Raw genomic sequence first — 26,609 nt, 5'->3', positions numbered from 1 at the left:
GACAGACAGGGATCAGATAAATTAGGTTTTTTGATAGAGAATCCATAGGATCCAGGGAACTCAACCTGTACAATATATAAAGTTGAGCAGGGAGGCAGGATTATTGTATACAGGGTTATTATGTACAACTTGACAAAATGGAGGGTCATTTATATACAACGGAAAAAAAAGTAAATGTCACTAATGTCAGTAAGAGAAATATCTGATGGGGAGAAGTTTTTGGATGTAAACATCTAGGTGGAAAAATATATGGTAGACGATTTCTGCACACACTGTCAATATTTTCATACCAACCCTGAAGAAGGCTTTACTGTCTAAGTGTTGCTATTGCTGTGATGAAGCACCAGAACTAAAAGCAACTTGAGGAGAAAATAGTTGGGTTTCCATATTGTGAAACACAGTCTAGTGATGGGAGCATGACAATAGTTCAGAGCCTGGAAGAATCTGGAGGCAGGGGCTCATAGAGAGATCACGGAAGTGTGATGCTTACTGACTTGTCTCCCATGGATTCGTAAGCCTGCTTTCTTATAACACCTAAGATCATCAGTCCAGAGGTAGCACTACAACAAATACGAGGGGAGGAGACAGACAAGCAAGTCTTCTGGGTTTCTGAGCCAGTCAAATTAGCCCAAAAGACAAACTTGTTTTAAGTGACTTCATGTTTCTCAAATATATCAGGCCAGAGACAGGCTGCTACTTCACACACTCAAAGACACACAGAAATCTGAAATTTATTTAAATCACAGTTTTGTATACTGCAAAATCTCCATAATAATTTGATTATTATTATTTTGGTTGCAGAGAATGTCTGATTTACGTCAGCCCTATACATAAATTTAAGTATATCACACAAAATGATGAAATCATTTTCTGATACTAGACAAATGTGAAACATTTATAAATTTTAAAAGTTGAAGTTTTGTAAATTATTTGACTGTAGTGTGAAATAAAAAGTTGGTAAACAACCTTTTTCATACAGTGCAAAATTTTCTTAGAAATGGAATAAGATTGGAACATTTTATTAAATATCTGCATATCTATGCTAAATATATCTGTCTGTGTTTGTTCTTCTAGAACAAGATCCATATGAGATGTAATATCTGCATGAATCATATTCCCTGAGTATGTGATCAACAAGATAAAAGACAATAAAAAACTGAAAATAATGAATTTCTAGAAATGGCTTGAAACTTCTGCACAGTGTCAGGGTAACTAGGTAGAGACAAGCCACAGGATTTTTGTTATTTTGTTTTCATACATTTAGGCAATTCATTTGCTAATTTACATGACAATTCTTCACTTATGCACGTTTATTATTAACTATAAATCAAAAGGTCAAGTAACCAGAGAGTGAATAAAAATGGCCCTTGAAGAGCAATTGACACCTCTAAGTGTTTTCTTAAGATGTTACTAAATTACTACTTAACTATATGACACACTGATACTATGATCAAGTTTAATAGGCCTGGATTATGCTCTGATATTGTGTTTATTGGTTTTAAGAGATAGAAGTTCTTGACATTACACATAGAATAATTAAGGATTACTACTATGTACTATTATTTCAAGTATTTTTGAGCATGTACATTACAAAATTATCTTGGTTTAATTTAAAAATCTTGAATTTTAAATGCTTACTTTACATGGTATTTACTAACTGAAATAATTTGTGTCTATCAATCTACATGGATCAATAACATTAATTCAAAAAGAAAGTGTACCATCATAAAAAAAAAAAACCTGCTTTCTTGTTTGGGTGTTTGTTGCAATGTTGCCCTGTATAGTATTATTTAATAACAACTTCACAGTCATTGTACAATTCACAGATGCTGTCAAAAATTTCTAAGAGAAACAGAGTCACTATTCTCTAATGAATGCTATTTCATTGATTTAGTAAAGAAAAGAATTAGGAAAAGAAAGAAGTTTTAGTCAAAAATTTCTTGAATCCAAATCTAAGTTTTCTTAATAAACAAATATTTGACATAGAGAGATTTTTCAATTCTTACACTTAACAACAGAGTTTTATTTAATTGTGAGAGTAGTTTGCCTGAATGCAGTAGTAACTAGTGATGTGTTCTCCATCTTTTGTTTTGAATTGCGTGATGCCTATGGTAGCCATATGGATACACATTAAAATACCTTGATACTGGATGGAAGTGTTGGGAGCAGTGAGACCCCAGATCCTGAATTTCTTGTAATCCCCTGATCTGAGTGCCTACAGCTGCTCTGAGCACGAGACCTTCAGGAGTTCCTGATGGCAGGAGAGTGGTTTCTGGTGGGTTTGGCTGGGGCGTGGCTATCTCTATGTAATCTGCCCCTGAACACAATAAAGGGGGCATTCTTGGGGAATTCAAGGATGACTTGTGTCGCTGTTTCTCTGTGTGTGTCTGTGTATTTTAACCTCCAGCCCCCTTTCCCGAAGCTCGCGAACTGGGTGCCAGAGCACAGAGCGCAGACACGGGGGCATGGTAGCGGCATGGAAGTTCAACTTATGTCAACAATAGTGCTGGAATATATGAATACCTTTTGCCTTTAAAAATCTGTAGTGTTATAATTAGCAATCTGAAACATGATTGCATTATATTAGCATTCTCTGCAAGATTGCTTATCTTAAATCTTAATTTAATTGACTTATAAGTCAAATTATAAATTAGAATAAACTAAACAAATTTTTCTGTGTGAGTATTCCCAACAGGCTGCAAGGAGACCAATTCTTTCATTATTATTACTACTGTGAATGGATCTGGTATGTGGCAATTAAATTTTAAATAGTGGATAAATAAAAAAGAAATATTAAAAAGATATTTTTGATAGTTTTTGCAGCATTTTAAATTAATCACAATATCTGAGCAAATTAATTCTTTCTCCTTCTTTCCTCCCCTCATGATTTTCCTTTTTCCTCAGTTCTGTTTTTCCCTCTTTCCCTTCTTTCCTCCCTCCCCCTTTCCCTTCTTCCTTCTTTCCTTCCGTCCTTTCTTCCTTTGTTTCTTTTTATTTCTCATAAGTCCTTAAAGAAAAATAAATTTTCATATTATCCAAATATTTTATTTTAATATTATCTCATTCAAATAATAAAGCCCTTCATTTTGTAAACCATAATCTTTGGATCTGTTAAATTGGATTAATGATATATGAAAACTGTTTATTCTGTAAGACATAATCTTACATTTCTGTCTACCATCACCTTCTTTCCCATGTTTCTGTGATGTCCATGACTGTGCAGACCATGACATTTGTCAATCATTTCAGTGTGATTTAATACTTTTTTTTAAATTTATTTATTTATTAAGGATTTCTGCCTCCTCCCCACCACCGCCTCCCATTTCCCTCCCCCTCCCCCGATCAAGTCCCTCTCCCTCATCAGCTCGAAGAGCAATCAGGGTTCCCTGACCTGTGGGAAGTCCAAGGACCGCCCACCTCCATCCAGGTCTAGTAAGGTGAGCATCCAAACTGCCTAGGCTCCCCCAAAGCCAGTACGTGCAGTAGGATCAAAAACCCATTGCCATTGTTCTTGAGTTCTCAGTAGTCCTCATTGTCCGCTATGTTCAGCGAGTCCGGTTTTATCCCATGCTTTTTCAGACCCAGGCCAGCTGCCCTTGGTGAATTCCCAATAGAACATCCCTATTGTCTCAGTGTGTGGGTGTACCCCTCCCGGTCCTGAGTTCCTTGCTCGTGCTCCCTCTCCTTCTGCTCCTGATTTGGACCTTGAGATCTATGTCCGGTGCTCCAATGTGGGTCTCTGTCTCTAAGTTTGACTTAATTCTATGAAAAGTTTATTTTATAATTTCTGATGTTTGGATTTGGTAATTACATTAATGGTGATATATATATATATGTATATCAAACATATATAATATATTCAGATTAGAATGATAAACAGAAAAAGTAGTTAAATAAACAAAAGATAGGGACAGTGTTTCAGAAATAGTGAAGATTCCTAAAGGTCTACCACAATGGTGTGACTGAACCAAAATATGGCTATAATAGTCATCTGCTTAACATTCTAAATTTGTCTTCATAGTTTCAAAATTCAACCTTGCATATCATATAAGTCTTATAAATACTTATTTATAAAGGGATACATTTTAAATTATGAAGGGCAGTATCAGAATTTCAAAGTAAAATGAGAATATAAAATTGCGTTTCTTATTAACAATAACTGAGTTTTATATCCCAATTTATTATGGCATGAAGTACTATCTAACGAAGCAAAGATAGTCTTGTCTACATGATTTATTTTAAAAAAAATCCAGTTAGAAAATCCATAAAGTAGCACTTTATACCTATATTAGTTTTTGGAGGAAATTCAGATTTCTGCATTTTCTCTGATGTAAGGTTAAGTTTCTCAGCTGTTTGTAAAATGGAGTTTCATATATTGGGTTGCCTGTTTTCTCTGTTGTATGTTTGTTTATTTTTCACTAATATAAATACTTGATTCCTTTCTTGGCTACAAATCATCTGTTACCATTGTTTGCTTTCAGAGGTCTTTGCATTTTTGTTTTTTTAACACAGAATAGTGAGAGAAAAATCCATTCAAAGGGATTTCAGTACAGTTGTCCCTGGATAAATCAATATTTAAATGTACAATGGAGACTTTTTCTTTCTTTGAAAGTGTGACCTTTTCTTATTTCATTCTAAGAAAAATTTCCAGTTTTAATACAATATCTTCATAAGTTTGTTGTTCAACAATGGGATACCAGCACAGTAATCTAACTGCACTGTGGTTAGTGTTTGATTCCTATGCTTTGTTGAAAGTTGCGGAATCCGTGAATTACAAGAAGGGAAGCTACTTTATTCTTGGTTGAATGAGTGAGGAACACATTGCTTTTCTTGTCCTGTAGTCTTGATCCAAGATACTGGGACCCATTTTAAAGGCTCATTAAGAAAAAGATAAGACATTTTAAAGTATTTTTTTTTATGGAAAGGAATCCCAGTCCTCACCATTCTGCAGGAAAATCACAGTTTCCCTTTCTAGGCATCTATTTGCGGGATAGAAGCCTTTGGTTGTGCTATTTATTGTTCACGCTCTTCTGTGCATTTAATACCATGATTGTGTAAGAGAAGTTATTCTTTTAAATGTTCCGTTATCATTACATTTCCTTTATTGTCTTGTACAACAGTTTATCTACTGAATCTCCCACCATATACTCATTTTTCTCAAGCCTGTGGCTAATATTCAGCCGTGCTTCCAATTTCACCCGAGTCTCTGGTCCCAGGGGGTGGAAGCACTGTCTGTGTGAATCAGAATCAGAATCACAACGTGAGTGCCAGGAGGATAGCATCATCACACTTTGATGACAGCATCCCTGTTTTTTTCCTGTGCCTCACTACAGAGGAAAAGAGGCTAAAGGTTAAAGGATGTGGCTTATTAAATAATTCAAGCCATTAACCTTCAACCTGCACACCGCAGTGGCCTATTAAGTTTACACTGCCATGATTCATGTTTGGTGTTTACTGATGCTAAAGCATTTTGCCTGTTTGCTTTACTTTTATTGCTATACAGTAATGTAGAGAGGAAGGAGGGTGAAAAAAGGTGACAGGACTGACGCAAGGGGACAATAAGAGCCGCAGACTCACTTGCATAAAGAAGATTGAAGCCTTCCCTCCCTCCCTCCATCTCTCAGTATAGGCCCCAGCGCACATCTGCGTCACTTACAGGGGAGGAGGAGGAGGCGCTGAGGCAGAGAGAAAATCATACTGTAAGGACCTTGACAGATTCCCCCGGCGGGCTTTTCTTTTGCTGCTCTGTGTTGTTCCTGGGATATTTATTTTTCTGTTTTACAAACTGACTATATAAAACCATTTTTTTTTTTCCATCGCAGAAAGCATTTGACTTTCCTTTGGACACCTGGCAAGCTATCAGGACTTTCTCCCAGAGGACAGGGACAGGGGAGCAGGTGCACAGAACTGGCTCCTTTTGGGGGGCGGGGGGCTGCACTACTTCTCGATTTGAGGCTCTTTTTCTCTCAGCACTCATCAACCACCGAACTCTGAGCAGCGAAGAAAGGAGATGTGAATAGCTTCCAACATACAGCTCTGCACGGAGTGTGTATCAGTGAGGTGGATCCAGCTGCCACCACCTCTGGAGCTGGACTTCCTTCCCTCCCTCTTTCCCTCTTGCATTATCAACCTCTCTTCCCTCCGGGTGGTCACCACGGGGGTCCCCGCAAGCTTCTCTTGGATTATAAACCCCTGGTGTCCCAGGACTTCTTCCTGTGTGCTAGACCGGAGGTTTCCCAAAGCTCAGGTCCCGGGAAAGCGACCTGGACTGAGCCTCGCGGCTCTGCAGCGCGCTCACGGTGCTGGTGTGTTCGCCTGGCAAGGCGCGCAGCCCGCTTGGCCACCTTTGGCACTCCGTGTACGCGGGGAGCATCCTTCCTCCTGCTCTTCTCCAAAAGCCACTGACCTCCCCAGAAAGCTCGTCAGGCTACTGGTGTGTGAGCTGCAGTCCCTCGGCTCTCGGTACATAAAGCATGTCCGGCTCCGGGCGAAAAGACTTCGATGTGAAGCACATCCTGCGACTCCGCTGGAAACTCTTCAGCCATCCCTCACCAGCCTCTGGTGGTAACCCAGCGGGGGGCAGCTGCCTGCCGCCGGACAGTGGAGGCAGCTTTGAGCACTGGGGACCTAGCCAGAGTCGGCTGCTTAAAAGCCAGGAAAAAGGCAGTTTGAGCGCTTTCTGGAAGAAACCTTCTTCCTCCTCTTCCTCATCATCCTCATCGTCCTCTTCATCCTCTCCCTTTAATCCGCTGAATGGCACCTTGCTACCAGTTGCCACGAGGCTGCAGCAAGGAGCTCCGGGGCAGGGCACCCAGCAGCCCGCCAGGACTCTTTTCTACGTGGAGTCCCTAGAGGAGGAGGTGGTGACAGGCATGGACTTTCCTGGACCACAGGACAAAGGATTGGCCCTGAAAGAGCTTCAAGCAGAGTCTGCCAGCTCCATCCAGGCAACAGGTGAAGGATGTGGACACAGGTACAGTAAGTTCCCACCGGGCAGGTGTCAGAATAGTTCCGGTTTGCGGGTCAACCCCCCCCCCCCCCACACACACACACCCCATTCTCTCCTAGTTAACTAAGGTTAGAAAGCTATAGGATGAAAATTTGAGCTAGATGCCAGTCTGGTTTTCATTACCCAAGTTGCAATCTCATTAAAACTTTGCTTATTAATTTCTGTCGGCTGATACATGGGCTCTTTTAACAAGTTTTCAGAGTTAACAACTATCAAGTGAATATCTGGACATTTGGGTGAACCTTCAAGTTGAATGGGTCTGATATTTCATAGACTATAGTGTCCTTCTGTCTCCCTTTGTCATTAAAGTATGTCTTTCCCTGATCTCTTCCGGGTGAAGTCAGCTTTGAACACCATCAAAACGCATTTCATGTGTTCGGCCTATGACTGATTTAGCATGATAGTTTCAAATCCTTGTGGTTTGACTGTGTTTGAGGAATAACTAAGTGTGTAAAAGAAGACCAGCACTGACATAGCTCCGCCTCTCCTCTCCCCTGGAGTGACCCCCATCCTAACAATCCTTGCTCATGTACTACTTTCTGCTCATCTTTGCCTCCCTCCACGCAAGTCTTACAATTAAAGTCCGCAGATGACATTTGGAGTCAGATGACATTTGGCGTGATTTCTTTCTGCTCAGTATTAGAACTGTGCATTCACAATACTAAGGTAACATTTATTCCCAGTTTATTTCAAGCATGACACTTTGCATGGAGTTCTGTTGCACTACAGATACAGAAAACCCTTGGAACACGAGCAACTCTTGAGTTTTACATTTTTTAGGGTACTGAGTCATTATTACTCTAAATAGATCATTTTCATTTGAGCATATGATGAGGATATGAAAGGATTTGCATTTAGATCCATATGATATCAGAATACATTACAGAAGAAGAAATACAGTATAAGTTCCAGAAAATAATAATGGATAAGCTAAAAATGTTGAATTTTTTTCTTAAGAACAAATTAGAAAGAGAAGATGGGTTAAATTTAATTGAATCAGGTTTTCACGAAGCATATTAAGATGGGAAAATATATAAAATAAAATGCTAACTATAATTGTTCATTACCTTGACAAACAGGATGTTATAAGATACCCTTCTCTTTAAGAATGTTTTGAATAATATAGTCCTGAATTTGAATTTTATGAGTCGTGATGAACATATTCTAATGATATGCTAAGATGATTCATATAATACAAAATCATTGTTTATTAAAGAAAATTATTTTTCAATGTCCAAATATGTTAGAAGTTTTCCACATATGAAACCGAAATCTCAGTTTTCTGTTATCCAATAAAATAAAATAGTTGACTAAAATCACAATAATTAGATGTCATAAATCATGAACTGTGAGAGTTCATTTATTCATTACATACTTAGAATGCATAACTGATCAAATTTTCCTGGAGTTTTGAGTAAACTCAAAACTTTAAGGGATGAAGAACTTTTGATAAATATTTACTTGTCGTCTCTTATGTATTAAAGGGAGGTCTTTATTGCAAAATTTCTTTTCGTTTTTATTTATTCTTTAATAATTTCACACATAACTAAAAATATTTAGAACACACACATATCTCATACTCCCTACTAAAACTCCTCCCAGGCACCTGCAGAAACCCAAATTCATGTTTAAAATATTTTTGATATGCAAAAAGCTCCGAAAATAGTAAACAAAGTACATATATACACATACACAAACATAATTTTCAAATCAACTAGAAATAGCTAATATTTTCAGAATAGCAATCTTTTATATTTAAAAAACCTTTATCTAATGATATTTTAGTGAATGAAGTTGGGTGAATATCAACAATTTATGAAGAGCTTATTAAAGTTGAGATTGCCAAATCTAAAGGGAGAACTGAGATAATAGATTTTGTTAAGTTTAAAATATAAAACTAATAACCAAAAGAGAGGAATAATCTGTCAGGCTTACTTTTGAAAATATCCCACTTTTTATAATCACCGTAAGTTGTAAGTGTTAAGAACTCTGAAAATAAAACATGCGAGTACCACCCCATGTCCCCTTTACTTGTTGGAATCATAGTATCATGAAATTTTGCGAGTTGAATCTCTTGAAAATAACTCAATTACTTTTCAAATTTCATACCAAATTCTTAAGGAATGTAGGTAAATATTACATTCTCTTTAGTCACTACTGTGAGGATGATTTTATCTCTTTATGATTTTACAGGACATTGGTTCAGTGTTCATGATTGATTAAGAATTGCACAATAAATGTAGCAATTACTGAATCTTAATATATGATAGTATAATATCTGGTAAGAGTAGGGCTCATTGCCCAGGAAATATTGGACTTCCAAAGTAAAATACTTAAGGAAAACTTTATTGTAACTTAGAACTTTATTCTAACTAATCTGTAATGTAGATTTAATATCAAGAAAAGCTGTATAGTATTCTTAATGTGAATGACTACACAAACTGTGCCCCACATATTGATTTTTCTTGTTTATCACTAAGATATACGAACTTTAATATGAACTTAATATTTGTCACACTTTCCATCAACTGTCCAGTGTAAAATTTATGTCAACCATAAACAAAGGAGAGCCTATTCTCTATTATTTCCTTAGTCATTCTGTTTTTCTTTTCTCCTTTTTTGGTCTGGCACCAGATAGGAGCATTGTTTTATATGAGTGTGAATTCTCATTTGATTAAATCTGTTTTTAATACTTAGAGAAAAGCTACTCATGACTTTTAAATACTGGAAGGCTCAAATTCTCATGGACTTGAAACAGAGAAATGCCATGAACAGAAAGACATAAACTAACTTACTGCCAGAATTCTACCATCTCACCCCATAGTCCTTCCTCTATTGAGTACCTACCACCATACACCACTGTAAATAAATCTCAATTCTCTATTTTCGTGTTTTTTTTTTTTTGATTTTTCGAGACAGGGTTTCTCCATAGCTTTTGGTTCCTGTCCTGGAACTAGCTCTTGTAGACCAGGCTGAATTCTCTATTTTCTTAATCATATCCCTTAGAATACTTTCACACAATAAGTTGATAATCTATGTTCTTACTAATTTACATATATCAATGTCCAAACTTAGTTAAGATACAATTCTAAATGCATTGTATATATTTCCAAAATTTCATACATTTTGTAAAAAGATTAAAAACTAATATATTCTCAAATTTATATTTCTATCACTTATATGATGTATTACAAAATATGGTACACATAAATATTTACATATCAAAGCTTATTTTGATCCTAGTAGAAAAAATCTAACCCACGTGGTTTTTTTTTTTTTTTTGGTTTACTCTTTCTGCTTCAAGGTATTTGGAGTGTAGGCTTCTGACCCTATGTTTTCAGTGATCAACCATATACAAGGAATCTGTATTTCCATCTCTAAGCTTAAATATTCCATGACCTCTAATTTCGTCTTATTCACCTTTTCATCTGACTTTTGGTGAATGAAGCAAAGACAATTTAAATGCAATAGCTAAATAATTTAGTTAAGTTCCCTTTGTCTTACTGAATTTTTTTCTATCTTAGAATAGTTCTCCATGCATTAGTGTGTGCACATTAAAAAGGATCATATTTATCCCCATCAGCATTTTTATTATTTAAATTTTTTCTCAAATACCAACATTTTTCCTGAAAAATTTTTCTATTTTGTCCACTATTTTCTAACTCCAATGTTTGCTCATCTTCTAACTTAACATCTTCTTCCAACTCAATGGTTTTCTGTGTTACTTCACTTTCAATCTTTGTTATCCACCATATAGTCTACTTGCTTATAACATTGAAATCAATGAAACTTGTAAAATTAAAAGATGATCATATTTCCATATTCTTTGATCTATTATTTTAATCTCTAAGAATTCTACTGATACAGGATTACTAATTCAAAGAATTATTGGTCATAACATATATCATAAATTGCTCACTGATCAAAATATTTATAAAAAAGGAAAACAACTCAATTCTTACATCAAAGAGGAAAAGAGACAGCTTATTCTAGAGCCAAATATGAGTTATTGTTTTCTGGGGGGAAAAAAGATGTTTCAACATTGAAGCAGTTTCTTGAAATTTTTACAATAACTTAAAAATAAGGTAATGAATCAAGGTACCTTTAAAATTCAATGGTGGAAAAATTGAGTAGATAACAACAGTAAAGTGGAAAAAATCTTAGATATATGCATCTCATGACTCTTAGCCTTTAGTTTGAAAACCAGGGGTTAGTTAAGTTAATTAATTCCAAGTCTTTCATCTGTTAGTCACAAGATGTTTGGTATGTTAAAGGACGAGGAAAGAATGATTAATTAGAGGGATATGCATACCCCTAAAGTGTAATTAGGCTTTGGACCTGCAACAGTTAGAGATATTCACATCATTGAAGTTTTAATCTATCTTCAGCCTTTGCAGATATACTTCTTCTATGAATTCTGATTCCTAGAAGTATCTACCACAGATATGCAGATGTGAATGATTTCCACCCATCTGCTTTCTGAATAGCACTCTTGACCTTTGTCCTTGAACTCTATCACATTCAGTGTCCTTCTGTGTAAGTTATAGGTACACTGGCCTCATAAACTTATTTCCTCTTAGTTGGTGGTTGTGTATCCTCAGCCAGTCTTGCCTATTTCAATTCTATGGTACAGCTTCTGTAACAGAGTCAATTTGACTCTCCATCCCAAAAATAAAATTTTCCAAATTACCTAGGTGTCAGTATATCTTGGAACTGAGTTCCCTAAAGTTTTGGCTCCCCAACAATCAACAGAAGTTGCACTAGAAACAGGACTAGAATTGGGGCATTTTTGACATTTGTTAACATAGAGTCAAGGCCAATATGACTTCTCACCATTTCTCCATTTGTGGGATATACCTGGTGGACAATACAGATACCTGGAAATGTGACTTTTCAGTGAGTCAAATAATTCAAATTTACACACATGGTCAATGCCAGCAAACTTCGTGATTTGAGGACTTGATGTAGGTACCTTGTTTTTTGGCAAGACAACTTCACAACTGTCATGGCATGCATAAAACTGTAATTACTGAAGGCAATTTTCTAGTCAATCTTCTCTACAACCAGGTTACTGACCTGCATTCCTTTCCTAAATTCATATTGTTCAGTCCCTGGAAAGGGCATCGGAAAGTAGAGGTCAACCAAAAAGACAGAGACTGTCATCCTAGTTTTTATTCTCAATTTCTATGTCTATCTTCGGGTCTAATGGAAACTGTATCCTTGGTTAGTAAACCCGCTAATTTTTTTTAAAAGGCTTCAAGGTCCAAGTGACTGCTTATCTGCCATCATCCTTGGTGTCCTTTCCTGCTCCCGACCCCACCCCCTGGATGATACCAGCTACCTTTACAGCAGTTTGGGTGGGGAAGATGACAGGGTAGAGTTCCATTCAAACAGGCACTGGGTCCAGCCATGGGTCTTCTTTACCCAAATCAAGTATCCTGCGTAGAACTGCAAAGTTGGGAAGTGGCAGAATTCCCTTCATAGTCTGGTTAAAGGCGTGTGGAACTTCCTGAAAAGCCTGCAAGGACTTAAGGAGGGAGGAGTGGTTAGCCATTTTTACCTGGGGAATATTTCAGAGTTTGGAGGGGGTGGATGGTGGAATATAATTTCAAAGGTGTACATCCTTCTTGATAAGAAATATATTGGGTTCTGACCAGGGCACAGGGGAGAAAGTTGACCCATTTTTGTTTTTTTTGCCAGTTTCTGGGACCAATTGATGATAGTCTCCATAAAAGTTCTGTTTACCCTCTGTGATTGACCTGAGCTCTGTGGACTATATGCACAATTTAATTTCTAATTATTATTTAATACATATGCCAGATTTTGAGACACTTTTGCCAGAAAAACAACCATGCCATATCAGAACCCAAAACTAGAGCAGTCCAAACTAAGAATGATTTCCTAAGGAGTTTCTTAGTAAATATTCTTACAATCTCTCTTCTGGTAGAGTGACCTCCTCCCATCCTGAGAAGGTACTTACAAACACCAAGGTTCTTTTTTCTATTACTATTATTATTATTAATATTAAAAATTTCCACCTCCTCCTCTCCTCCCATTTCCCTTCCCCTCCCTTCCCCCTCTCCTCCCTCTCCAGTCCAAAGAGCAGTCAGGGTTCCCTGCCCTGTGGGAAGTCCAAGGTCCTCCCTCTCCATCCAGTTCTAGGAAGGTGAGCATCCAAATAGACGAGGCTCCCACAAAGCCAGTACATGCAGTAGGATCAAAACCCAGTGCCATTGTCCTTGGCTTCTAAGTCAGCCCTCGTTGTCCGCCACGTTCAGAATCCGGTTTGATCACATGCTCCATCAGTCCCAGTTCAGCTGGCCTTGTTGAGCTCCCATTAGATAAGCCCCACTGTATCAGTGGATGGGTGCACCCCTCGCGGTCCTGTCCCTGGTAGAAAGTCAGTCAGATCAAACCTAATAGACTGTAACAGGTCATTGAACCCATAAGAGTCATTCAGGGTCCTCATAGGAATTTTATGTGACAGGAGACTGGAGAGTTGAGAGCTGATTCTTATAGAACTATATACAGTGTTGATTCATAAGCAGAGCTGGTCTTGAATCATAAGGACATTAGATATCCATGTCTCAAGTGCCCCACTAAAAAGGACTTCAACTTCAATAGAGTGTGAGGATTTCAGCAACAGTTTGCCACGCACCGCAGCCCCCGTCTGCGCTCTATGCTCTTGAACCCAGTTTGCGAGCTTGGGGCAAGGGGCTGGAGATTGAGAATGCACAATCAGAGGCAGACCGACACACAGACCTTCCAAACACTGATACTAAAAGCCCCCTGTTTAATAGCACCATGGAGGCTTAACTACCCTACAGTCAATGGCCAACAGGTGAAAACCCCATCCTCTGATCCTCTAGGCTAGGCACAGCTTCTAGTAACTTCAATTAGAAGGCTCTAGACAGGGAAGAGCAGCTGAAAGCCAAGACTCAATTAATCCTAACAGTTCATGACTTAAAATTAATTTATCATCTCTCTTTTCTAGCCTGGTGGTGGCAGCCATGGCCTTTATACATTCCGGCTATGCCAGATGCAACCAAGTCAAGTCTCTTGTACAGATATGCCATCAGTTCTTTTGAGAGTTCAAGGGCTTGTGTGAGGCTGCCAACACAATAACTGTGGCCTCATCCACACACAAGTGGAATGCCATACTAATATATGGGAAGACCAGGCTTGAGGCAGACATTCAGGTCTTTTTAAGGCTTTGAAATTTCTCTACTCAGTATCTGTCTATTCCGAAGCTTCAAACCCACAGTGAGGCTTGGCTATCTCAGCAAACCATATTAGCTATAGCCATCAGTATCCCGATATGCCCAGGAATTCTTATACTTCCTTGTCTTTGATTTGAGAGTGAACTTTGTGGTATAGCTGAAATATCATTTTGGGAAATGTTTGTGTTCCTTCTTCTATTTTGTAGCCAAAGTATATGACCTGAGGAATGCACATTCATGACGATATAATCTATGGCTTGAAGAGCCTCTAAAATGCCTTATGTGCCTGCGGAAAATCCTCTTCATCCTATGAGGAGGTGATATCTACGTTAGGGCAGGTTGCTTTGCACATGTTTTTATCAAAATTCTAACATCTGCACTTAGGCCTCATAAAATGATACTGGTGGGTCCCTGAAGCCCTTCTTCTGGTCCACTTCTATTGTTGAAGGCTGCTTGTTCATTTCCCAGCTGCCCAGACTCCCAAAATAATCAAATAGAATCTATAATAATTAAATCACTACTTGGGCAATCACTGACGCATATTGCTAGCAAGCTCTTACATCTATAATAACTCATTTCCATTATTTTATATTTAACCCAGAGGCTTGTGGCTGACTGCAAGGTTCTGGCTGGCAGCTTGCATCTTTCTCCGCTGGCAGTTCCAAGGCGTCTCTCTGACTCTGCCTTCTTTCTTCCAGCATTCAGTTTAGTTTTCCTGCCTATCTCTACTCTGCTAAGCCACTGGCTCAAACAGATTCTTTATTAACCAGTGGTATTCACAGTATACAAAAGAGAATCCCACATCACCTCCTCTTTTCTGTCTAAAGAAAAGGAAGGTTTTTAACTTTAACTTAGTAAAGTTACATACAACAAACAGGTGTCAAGTAAGAAGTACAGTTATAATATTTATGTCTACTTTATCTCTTATCATAACTAAGGAAAACTATAATAATTATCTATTCTTCAGAAGAATATAATATTGCATAATTAAACAGGAATTTCATTATAATTAACTTCCAAAACTCTAGAAATTACAGAGATATCTCACTGCTTGGATAACCACCCAAAGTTTTCCTGTATCTTTGGAGCATCCAATCTTTATTACACTCCTATAGTCTATGACAGACTTAAACCATGACACAGGAAATTTCAAAGACAGTTTCACCTATATTGACAGTTTGTCAGTCACTTTCTTCTGTGTCCTGCAGAATGTCTTACAGATTTTTTATGAAGCAGGCATCCCGAAGGATGGTCTTACCTTTACGAAAGTTCAGCAGTCATTTCTCTGTGGGTTCTGCATGTCCATTCACATAACATAAACATCAAGCAGTCTAGGCAAAAGCAGTTTCTTGCTCCATGAGGAGCCTCTTCAAGGAACATCATCCTCTTGAAGTAGATTGGTGCTGCCAGAAGCAGATGTGTCTCATGTCATGAAAAGTCCTAAGTTCTTAAATATTTTAAATGCCATATCCTATAGTCTTTGAAAGGTCTGAAGAATGATTATCCATCTGAAATACATCTCTGTACATGTAGAAAATCTAACTAACATGACTACAAGCTTGACTATTGTAGATGATTATCTATTATATTTCTCAATTATACATTATATTTTTAAATGAGCTGAACAAATACAATACCATATATAGAGAGATAGATAACTATAACAAAATTTGACCTAAAATTTGTATCAATAAACCAAGATCCATACCAATGCAATTCTCTGTAGTATATTCCCTTTTAAATGTAAACAAAATTTATAAACAATATTTGGGAATTTGGGAATAGTTCTCTCCAAATTGATTCCTGCATGTTGTTGAGCAAAATATTTTTGGGGGTATTCATGGTGACCTTTCAGGGGATTTTGGTCCATCAAGCCACAATAGTCTGGAAGGATACAACAGGTTCTCATCCTCTGTGGAAACAAAAGAATAACCTCTTTCCAAAGCAACATATCCTTAGACCCAAATTTTAAAGTCAAGAAACCTGTATGTTGGTATATCTTAGCAGTCCATACAATGAAATATCTCAGCTCCTTCACAGTAAAATAATTTAAAGAAAGCACAATAACATATATAATCCAGACTCTCTGTGTATATTCCATCTTTATGTGGGTTATTTTTCTTACTCTGTTCTTTTTTACAAGTTTACTCTGTGTCTTTAAAGACTATGTTTTATGTTTTAAAAAAAACATTTACTTCTTTTTTATAATTCTCTATACTCATTTTCTCTTTTCTCCAAAGCCTACTTACATTTATCCAACACTGCCCCCCCCCCCCCCCATTTAGAGGTATTTTCCATCTGAACTTGTCTTTATTGCATATCTTTAATCCTTTTCTGGCCAGAATCACATTTTTTAATGCTAAGTGGGCATGGCTAGGGCCAACATGGTCCTGCCTGCTTGTTCCACCAGTCTAGCATGGTGAGCTGATGGTTGCCTCTGAGAGCCATGTACATTGCCCCAGTTTTTGGCATACAGTGGGTTTATGTTGCCATTAAGCAAGTTGTAGAACTCTGATTACAGAACCCATTTAATTGCTTTTTAGCCAGATTTCCTGAAAGAGCCAAGTTCATGCTGGCACCAAAGCCCAGGGAGCCTTTGTTTCAAAACAGAGCAGCTTTTTTTTTTTCTCCTACTGCTGAATAAGGAAAACCTCTATTAAAGGAGCCATGGCATCAAGCTGTTCTTATATCTGTTTTCTTTCTTTCTTTTTTACTTTCTTTTTCTTCCTTCCTTCCTTCCTTCCTTCCTTCCTTCCTTTTCTTGCCTAGAATTCTTCCCAAACTCTTAGATTTTAAGTGGATTTTAGTTGGCCACATTGGCTTGCTAATTTGTTGTTGGAGGCCACTTTTTTGTTTCCCAGCTGCCCAGACTTTTGAAATAATCACACAGAAACTATTAATTAAAACACTGCTTGGCCAGTCACTTAAGCATACTGCTAGCTAGCTCTTACATCTAGAATTAACCAATTTTCATTATTTTATAACTTACCACAAGACTTGTTGCCTACTGGCAAGGTTCCAGCTGGCAGGTTACATCTTTCTTCATAGACAGCTCCATGGCGTCTCTCTAACTCTGACTTCTTTCTCCCAGCATTTAGTTTAGTGTTCCTGCCTAGCTCTATTCTGCTAAGTCACTGGCCAAAACAGATTCTTTATTAACCAATGGTATTCACGACAAACAGAAGGGAATCACACATACACACTTCCACTATTTCCTCTCTAATCTGCTTTCCCAAGCAATCATTCATGGCATGAGATAGTTTGTCTTTCATCAAATGAATGTCACCTGTTGTAAACTTTCTGAGCAATTTCCAAAAGTTGAAAACTATTCTTTCCACCAAATCCCTTAAATTTCTCAAGATTTCTACTTATACCTTGGGCTCACTACATGACAACAGAAATTTTATTGTTTCTATGCTTTTGGGAGGCATATAAAACTATGGGGTAAGTATCTGATATGTTTCTCAGAGCCTTTCCAGAAACAGCAGGTGATTCATTAGGTCTTTGAATAAGCTTTCCTACCTTAAATTAGCTGTTTTCTTGCCATGAGTTTTAATCCTCAAAATAATGTGTGAGGATAGGAAAAAATCCAGTGTCCATTTACCTTCATTGATATTATGATTATAAGTTGGTTAGATGCTTTAAAGCTCCATTTGATCTGGCCATCTGCATCAGGCAGTGGGACCCCAAAGTAAATATTCCAATTTTCAGCAGAAAATTCTGTCTTGCTCTTGGACATAAATAGGGTATCTAGGAGCTATTGGCAAGGGTCCCAAGGTGGCTGGTGTGTATAAAAACTATTTCCAACACTTACTAAAAGCCTGGAGCGTCTCTGAGAAAGGAGTGCTTTGAGTCTTTTAATTATATAAGTCATTGGTAGAAAAGGAAATAAATCCCAAATGGGAAAGGAGTGGAACTTTCACTTTTTCCCAGTGTGACTGAAGAAATTACTACCTTTCCCCCTGGGCCCTTAGAGCAGGCCAGGGAAGAAAGAAAGGACTTGTGGTTTGGGAAACTTTTTCTCCCCCCTGTATGCACTCAGAGCATGGGGAAATGAATGTGAGTAAAGAGACTTAACAAACTGCAGGTAAGCATTCCTGAGCGGATGGGAAACAGAGCAGTCAGGAATTTCTCCTGTGTCAGATGGAAGGGACGGATAGACGATTAGGGGTTTCTCTGGGCAATCTGGTGGGGCCAATAAAATTCAGGTTTTCAACAAGAGGGTACAGGTTTCAAGTTCTCATACGAGAGAAGCCATTGATATTATAGGGACACTGGTGGCTATTGCTGTAGCTAGGGTGCTGCTAGAGAGAGAACCCATAGCAATAGCTACCACCAGTGTGAGTATTCAGTCACAGGTGCTACCAGAAGAGGTCTCAGAAGCAGGTGTGGACCTGTGAGCTTTGTTGGCAGTTTTGAGTGTAGTCTCCTTACTGTTCACTCCCTTGTACATTTTATTTAGGTTTCTCCAGCCATCAGAATGGAAAGAGACAGACAAAAAGACACAGAGGGAGACCACATAATACTAGTAAAGACAAATAGGGGTGGCCACCACACTTACCGGAATAGATCAGGGAAGTCTGGTGATATCTTACATAGAATTAGGGCACAGGATTTACTGTTCTGTCTGACTTCTCCTTTGTATCTTAAGCAGATGGTACCACTTATAGACAAAATTTACTTCTGGAGTTGTTTCAATTTATCTTTTCTCCTGCTCCTTTTGAGTGGTGGCTTCAGGGTTATCTCTGAAGCACTTGACATTGATTGGTCAGAGAAGATTTTGGGGGGACATTAGAATCTTTTGGGGGTGCTCATGACTTTATTGCAGTCTTACCTGCTCTTAAGAGTCCACAATACTCTCATTGCCTAAGTTCAGGTTTTGGGAATCTTGCTGGGACCTTCAAACTGTTATGGAAGTCCTTTTAACCTAAGTGTACATGGATTTCCATGCATGATGCTTTATTTTCTCTATGCTCTATTTTATTAAAAAGACTTTCCAAGTAGGTTTTTATTTGATTTACTTAAATTTCCATTTTCAGCATAATTTTTATTTGTGTGAAACTTAGTCTTTTAATCAAACATAATTTTCATATCTTGAATTGTTTTCCTTATGCCATTCAGCTCTTTTGTCATTGTTGTTGTTTTTTATTAGCATATTCATGTCTTCTTCGATCTGGCTGAATATAGTTACTAATATTGTTTTTATTCTTTGTTAATAAGATTTTCCAGCACATTCTCATTATGAAGCATGATTCTGGGATTAGTAATCTATGGAGGAGATATGTTGTCTCAGACTTCTATTTTCTTCTTTATAAATTTATTTTTATTGAAAATTTCCACCTCCTCCCCTTCTCCTACTTCCCCTCCCTCTCCTTCTCCAGTCCAAGGAGCAGTCAGGTTTTCCGACCCTATGGGAAGTCTAAGGTCCTCCCTGCTCCCCCCAGGTCCAGGAAGGTGAGCATTCAAACAGACTAGGCTCCTACAAAGCCCGTCCATGCAGTAGAATCAAAACCCAGCGCCATTGTCCTTGGCTTCTCCGTCAGCCTCCACCCTAAGCCACATTCAGAGAGTCCGGTTTGATCACATGCTCCATCAGTTCCAGTCCAACTGGCCTTGGTAATCTCCCATTAGATCAGTCCTGCCATCTCACTGGGTGGACACACCCCTCGCAGTCCTGACTTCCTTGCTCGTGTTCTCCCTCCTTTTGCTCTTCATATGTGATGTGGGAGTGTCATATATCAATCTGTTGATTTCATTGGTTAAGCAATAAAGAAACTGCTTGCCCTCATAAGTTAAAACATAGGTGGGAGGAGTAAACAGGACAGAATGCTGGGAGGAAGAGGAAGTGATCTCAGACTTGACAGCTCTTCTTGCTGGAGCAGAGACATCATGTCCCGCTCCCGGGCAGACACACGCCATAAAGCTCCAACCCAGGATGGACTAGGCTAGAATCTTCCCGGTAAGACCGGTTCTCACAGATTATTAGAGATGGGTTGATCGGGATATCAGAATTAGCCAGTAAGGGCTAGAGCTAAAGGACCAAGCAGTGTTTAAATGAATACAGTTTGTGTGTTGTTATTTCGGGGTATAAGCCGAGCAGGCGGCCGGGGTGCTGGGGAGGCAGCCCCGCCGCTCCTCTTATTACTACACATATGGACCTTGGGAGCTCAGTCCAGTGCTCCAGTGTGGGTCTCTGTCTCTATCTCCATCCATCGCCAGATGAAGGTTCTATGGTGATATGCAAGATATTCATCAGTGTGGATATAGGATCTGGCCAGTTTAGGTTCCCTCTCCTCTACTGCCCAAGGAACAAGCTGGGGACATCTCCCTGGACACCTGGGTACCCCTCCAGTGTCAAGTCTCTTGCCAACATTAAAATGGCTCTCTTAATTAAGATAACTACTTCTCTGCTCCCTCATTCACCTCTCCTCCATCCCAACCATCCCATTCTCTCAAGCTCTCCCCATTCTCGCCTTCTCCCTTCTCTCTCCCCATCTCCCCTTATCCCCACCCCACCCCACAACTGTGCTCCCAATCCCTGCCCGGCACTGGAGGAATGTTCCCCTTGCTCCACATCTTTGCCAGCATAACCTGTCACGTGAGTTATTGATCTGAGAGTGTAAGAGGAAATCTCCGTGTAGTTATGATTTGAATTTCCCTAATGGATAAGGATGTTGAACATTTTCTTAAATGTTTCTCAGCCATTTCAAATTGTGCAATTGAGAATCCTTGGCCATTTTAGTTGAATTTTTTATAACTAGTTTCTTGAGTCTCTAGATATTAGTTCTCTACCAGATGTGTTGTTCAAAAAATAGTTTTATTTTCTTCATGCTGTTGCTTTGTCCTATTGACAGTTTCCTTTGCGTTACAAAAGGTTTTCAGTGCCATGAGGTCCCATTTATTAATTGTAAATCTTAGTGCCTGAGCTATTGATGTTCTTTTCAGAAAGTTGTCTCCATGCCAATATATTCAAAGTTATGCTACATATTAACTGCAGCCAGATTCGATGTATCTGGCTTAATGTTAAGATCTTTGATCCACTTGGGCTTGAGTTTTGTGCAATGTAATGACTATGGATCTGTTTGTATTCTACTGGCAGACATCCAATTGGATAAGCACCATTTGTTGAAGATGCTGTCTTTTTTCCAGTGTCTAGTTCTGGTTTTGGTATCAGAAATCAGGTGTCTACATGTGTGAATTTGTCACTAATGTTTAAATAAATGAGGAATCATTTTCAAATGTTGTAATCGAAGAATGATTCTATCATCTACTCTTTGATGTAGTGTGTATAACATGAGGGCCTTCTTGTTGGGGTTTCTGTCCTGCCCAGTTCCCACAGCCAGCAAGTCTCAAAGAAAATCGCTCAGAGGTCTGCATAAGTTATGAACTGATTGGTCCACTAGCTCAGGCTTCTTATTAACTCTTGTAACTTATATTAACCCATTATTCTAGTATATGTTAGCCACATGACTCAGTACCTTTTTCAGTGGGACAGGTCACATCCTGCATCTTCAGTGTCTGGACAGGACTGTGGAGCAATGGACTTCCTCCTTCCCAGAATTCTTCTGTTCTCATTGACCCTCCTCTACTTTCTGTCTGGTTATCCCACCTATACTTCCTGCCTGGCTACTGGCCAATCAGTGTTTATTTAAAACATAATTGACAGAATACAGAATTGTCCCACACCAAGTGTGGTGTTGTTTTAGATATGAAAATATTAATATATTATTATGATTATATTTATTTTATGGCAAAATATAAGTAAATTATTTAAAAATTTAAAATATCTGTCATCAAATATTATTTTATTGATGAATGTTTTGGCTGTATGTATGTATGTATGCATACGGTGTATATGCCTAGTTCTGTGGTGGTTGGAGAAGTATCTGATGTCCTGGAACTGAGTTACATAAGGTTTTAGGCCACCATGAAGTTTCCGTAACCTCAACCTGAATCCTCTACAAGAGCATCAACTGCTCTTAGTCTCTGAACCCTTTCTTCACCCATGTTGTTGGTATAATTACAAAAAACAAATTATAACATTTAGTACTTACAGTGAGATACTTTGTAAATGATTGATTGTTTTTAAATATTTGTAATTTTTATCTAAAGAAACATACCATTTTTATTTTGTGTTTCTTAGTTTAGCTCATATTAAAAAGTGGTGCCAAATTGTGTATCTTTCCTTGATATCTACCTAGAATTTGGAACATTTAAGTTGTTATTAAAACTTTAAAAGTCCTAAAATAATTACTCAATTATTTTATTTTATTTTTTAATTTAAGAACCCTTAAATCCCTACTTTTAGTTAAAATAGCTTAAAATTCAATGGAATTATCTCTGTCTGGAATAGTGACCAGGCAGACAGGAGGAATGTGGGAAAGATGGAGGGCAGAAATGTAGGTCAGAGAAGAAGGATGGGGCAGAGTGACAGAAGTATCCAATATATTTTATGTTGTTGTATCAGCTGCGGCCCTGCTTTTCGTCCTGCCCATCTCCCGTATGGCTAGGTTTACACCAGAAATAACAACACACAAACTGTATTCATTTAAACACTGCTTGGCCCACTAGCTCTAGCCTCTTACGGACTAATTCTCATATTTTGCCTAACTTATTTCTAGTAATCTACGTAGCACCACTAGGTGCGCTTACCGGGAAAGATTCAGCATGTCTGACCTGGTGGCTGGCTGCATCGCATCTGCCTGGAAGAGGAGAGCTATCTTTCCTCTTCCTCCCAGCATTCTATTCTGTTTACTCCACCCACCTATGTTCTAACCTATGAGGACCAAGCAGTTTCTTTATTTTTTAACCAATGACCTTCCTCCATCATTTCCCCTTTTTCTGTTTAAACAAAAAAAAGGAAGGCTTTAACTTTAACATAGAAAAATTACATATAACAAAACAGTTATCAAGTAAAAATTACAGTTACAATATTTATATCCACTTTATCCATCATTATGTTTCTATTAAGACAGGAAAGAAAATACATAACATGGTAATTAGAAATAAATTAGCCCTTAAAAGGAGTGACATATGTGGCCTTCTTAGAGTAGGTGTGGTCTTGTTGGAGGATGTGTCATGAGGAGGCATACATTGATGTCTCCTCTTTGCTCAAGATACTAAGCTCCATTTTTCCAGCCTTTGGCAAGGGGTTTTGATCCTACTTCATGTTCTGGCTTTATGGGGGCCTAGCCAGTTTGGATGTTCACCTTCCTATACCTGGGTGGAGCGGGGAGGACCCTGGACTTCCACATGGCAGGCAACCCTGACTGCTTTTCAGACAGGAGAGGGAGGTGGAGAGGAGTGGAGGGAGGGGGAAAGGGGCAGGAGGAGGGGGAGGGAAATGAGAGTCTGGGAGGAGGCAGAAATTTTTTTTTGAATAAAAAAAAAGAATTTAAGATAACTTCATATCTTGTAAAAACAAAGAACTATATTTATGTGCTAGAATAAAAATATCTTTGAAGATTAAAAATTAACAAGCCAGGCAGTGGTGGTGCATGCCTTTATTCCCATCACTTGGGAGGCAGAAGCAGGTAGATAGATGTCTGTGGGTTCAAGGCCAGCCTGGTCTACAGAGATGATTCTGGGACAGCTAGGGCTGTTACACTGAGAAATCCTGTCTTGAAAAAACAAAACAAACAAAAAACAAAAACAAATATGTCATATATTCCCAGTGTTTCTTCCTGATGCTTACAAGATGTAGGATGCTAGGATACTTTTGTAGCATCATATTTGTCGGGATGCCACTATGTCATGATGATAATGGACTAAACCTCTGACAATGTGAGCAACCAGAGTGAAATTTTTCCTTTAAAAGGGTTGCCGATGTCACAACAGCAGAAACTTTAATTAAGACACATAGAAAAGAGGATAAAATCAAGGGAATAAAAGATAAAGGAAGGAAGAAAAGAAGGAAGGATAGAAGAAAAAGAGGGGAAGAAGAGTAGAGAGGAAAGAAGGTAAAGTAAGATGAGCAAAGAAGAAAGAAAAAACAGAAGAGGAGAGGGTAAAGCAAAAAAGAAAGGTAATTTATTCAAACGAAATACCAAAACGAAAAGACTAAATATATTTGAAGAAATAATTGAGTATTATTTTTATTTTTATGTCCTTTTCAAAGTTTTATTCATTATATGAAAGCTTTTATTATGTATGTTTTACATTTGTTTCATAAATTTTATGCCTTTTGTTTTTTAGGATATTGTGAAGTATATTGTTTCCTTGCGTTCTTTGTAAAGATATCTGCTCTTTGAACATAAGAGATTATTGATTTTTTTCTGTGAATTTTAAATACTGTTACTTTGTTGAAAGTAGAAATTAGACATAGAAGTTTTTCTAATGGTGTCTTTTGGGATTTTTATGTATAAAAGCATATCATCTGTATATTAAGTTATTTTGACTTTTTCTTTTCCTCTATGTATCAGTTTGAACTCATTCTATTTTTTTTAAATTTTTCTGCCTAAGATTTAAAGTACTATATTCAAAAGGAATGCAAAAATTGGATCTTCTTATTAAAGACATGCTCCTATTTGAAATGCTTTGAGATTCTTCTATTTAGCATTATGCTGGCAGTGGCCATGCTATTGACTCCCTTTATGGATGTTGAGATGTGACCCTCATAATCCTACTCTGTCCAAAACTTATATAAAGAAGGTGTTTGATTTTTTTTGGCTTTGTCAAAAGTCTTTTCTGTGTCTAATGAATCATTCATGCAGTTTCAGATTTTACTGTGCTTTTATGGTGAATATGTTTATTGATTTATGTTTGCAGAACCATTGCAGCAGCTCTGGTCTTAAGCCTGGTTGATTATATTTGATAATCTTTTTTGAAGTGTTTTTGTATAAGGTTTGCAAGTATTTTATTGATATTTTATATATATTTACTTAAGGAATATTTGTCTAGAGAACTCTTTTCTTTCTCTTTTCTTTTGTTGAGTTTCTGGGTGGTTTTGATATCATGGTAACAGTGGCTTTGTAAAAAGAAATCAGACATATTCCTAAAGTTTCCATTTTTCAGAATAATTTTTTTTTTTTTTTTTTTTTTTTTTTTGGTTTTTCGAGACAGGGTTTCTCTGTGGCTTTGGAGCCTGTCCTGGAACTAGCTCTGTAGACCAGGCTGGTCTCGAACTCACAGAGATCCACCTGCCTCTGCCTCCCGAGTGCTGGGATTAAAGGCGTGCGCCACCAACGCCCGGCTTAGTTAGCTCTTTGAAAGTCTAGTAGAATTTTGCATTTCATTCACTGACCCTGAGGTCTTTTTAGTTGGAGAATTTTAAATTAGTGTTTCTATTTGATGAGGGGTTATATGTCTGTTTAAATTACAAATATCATCTTGAGTTAACTTTGTTATGTTTTTCGAGACAGGGTTTCTCTGTAGCTTTGGTGCCTGTCATGGAACTAGCTCTTGTAGACCAGGCAGGCCTCGAACTCCCAGAGATCCGCCTGCCTCTGCCTCCCGAGTGCTGGGATTAAAGGCGTGTGCCACCACCACCCGGCTTTGAGTTAACTTTGATAGGTCATATATATATATATATATATATATATATATATATATATATATATTTTTTAAATCAACCATTTTCCTGTTTGCCAGCTTGAACCATTTCTATATTTCATTGATTATTTGATTCTGTCTCTTTCTGTCTTTTGTTTCTCTATCACTCTCTTCCTATTTCTTTGATTTGTACCAGGAGTCTATTTCTTTCTTCACTTCTATTTTTTTTTTTTTGAGATGACTTTCTACTGTTGCAGTTACTCATGAAGGTGACAATTGTAGGGTTAAGCCAGCCCCTTGGGGGCGGGCTTGCCTCGGGCCAATGTTTACTTATAAATCAGGCTCATGGGGGGGGCCAGCGCGCCCCTTTCTGCTTCCTGTGCTCCGCGGAAACCTTGGTCCTGTAAGTTTATTTCTTCATTAAAGCTGTATATATTCTTTACAATCTGCTTGCATTCATTTACGCTGCTACAGACAATTGATTTACCTCAAGTTCTAACATCTTGGACATGAAAGTGAAGGATGATTCATCTTACCACAGAAACACTTGTACAGTCATGTTCATCATTTCTTTATTCATAATAACCAGAAGTAGAAAGCAACCAAGGCTGTCCCACAATGAAAGAATGGATATATTCTTTTGAAATATATTTACACAATGTAGCATTACTCAGCCATTAAAAAGAATGGAGTCATGAAATTCACAGGTAAAAGTGACAGAATTAGAAAATAATCATCCTGAATAAGGTATCCCAGACCCATAAAGGCAACTGTGATATGAAATCACTTATGTATGGTTACTAGCTGTTGTCAATGATTAGTCCTTAGAACCACAGAGGTTCTTGAAAGATTAACACCTGAAAAAGTGTTGGGAGTATAGAAAGGTTCAG

General features: G+C 38.0%; 1 protein-coding gene across 2 annotated transcripts in view; it reads left to right on the top strand.

Annotated features, from left to right (window-relative positions):
* Positions 1–5,764: 5,764 nt before the first annotated feature.
* Klhl1 (kelch like family member 1) overlaps positions 5,765–26,609 on the top strand; it is a 235,906-nt gene continuing 215,061 nt past the window's right edge. Inside the window, exon 1 of one of the 2 annotated variants that reach the window (XM_041669204.1) lies at positions 5,765–6,973. In XM_041669204.1, coding sequence (XP_041525138.1) covers positions 6,474–6,973 — 500 coding nt within the window. In that variant the 5' untranslated portion in view covers positions 5,765–6,473. The remainder of the gene's footprint in view (positions 6,974–26,609) is intronic. The other variant, XM_041669195.1, reaches the window with a different exon arrangement.

The sequence above is a fragment of the Microtus oregoni genome, unplaced genomic scaffold (assembly GCF_018167655.1).
Source record: "Microtus oregoni isolate MIOR12 unplaced genomic scaffold, Mior012 000001F_ref0000356, whole genome shotgun sequence".
Lineage (NCBI taxonomy): Eukaryota > Metazoa > Chordata > Mammalia > Rodentia > Cricetidae > Microtus > Microtus oregoni.
The sequence above is the reverse complement of the archived record's forward strand: the minus strand, read 5'-3'. Positions and strand labels throughout refer to the sequence as shown.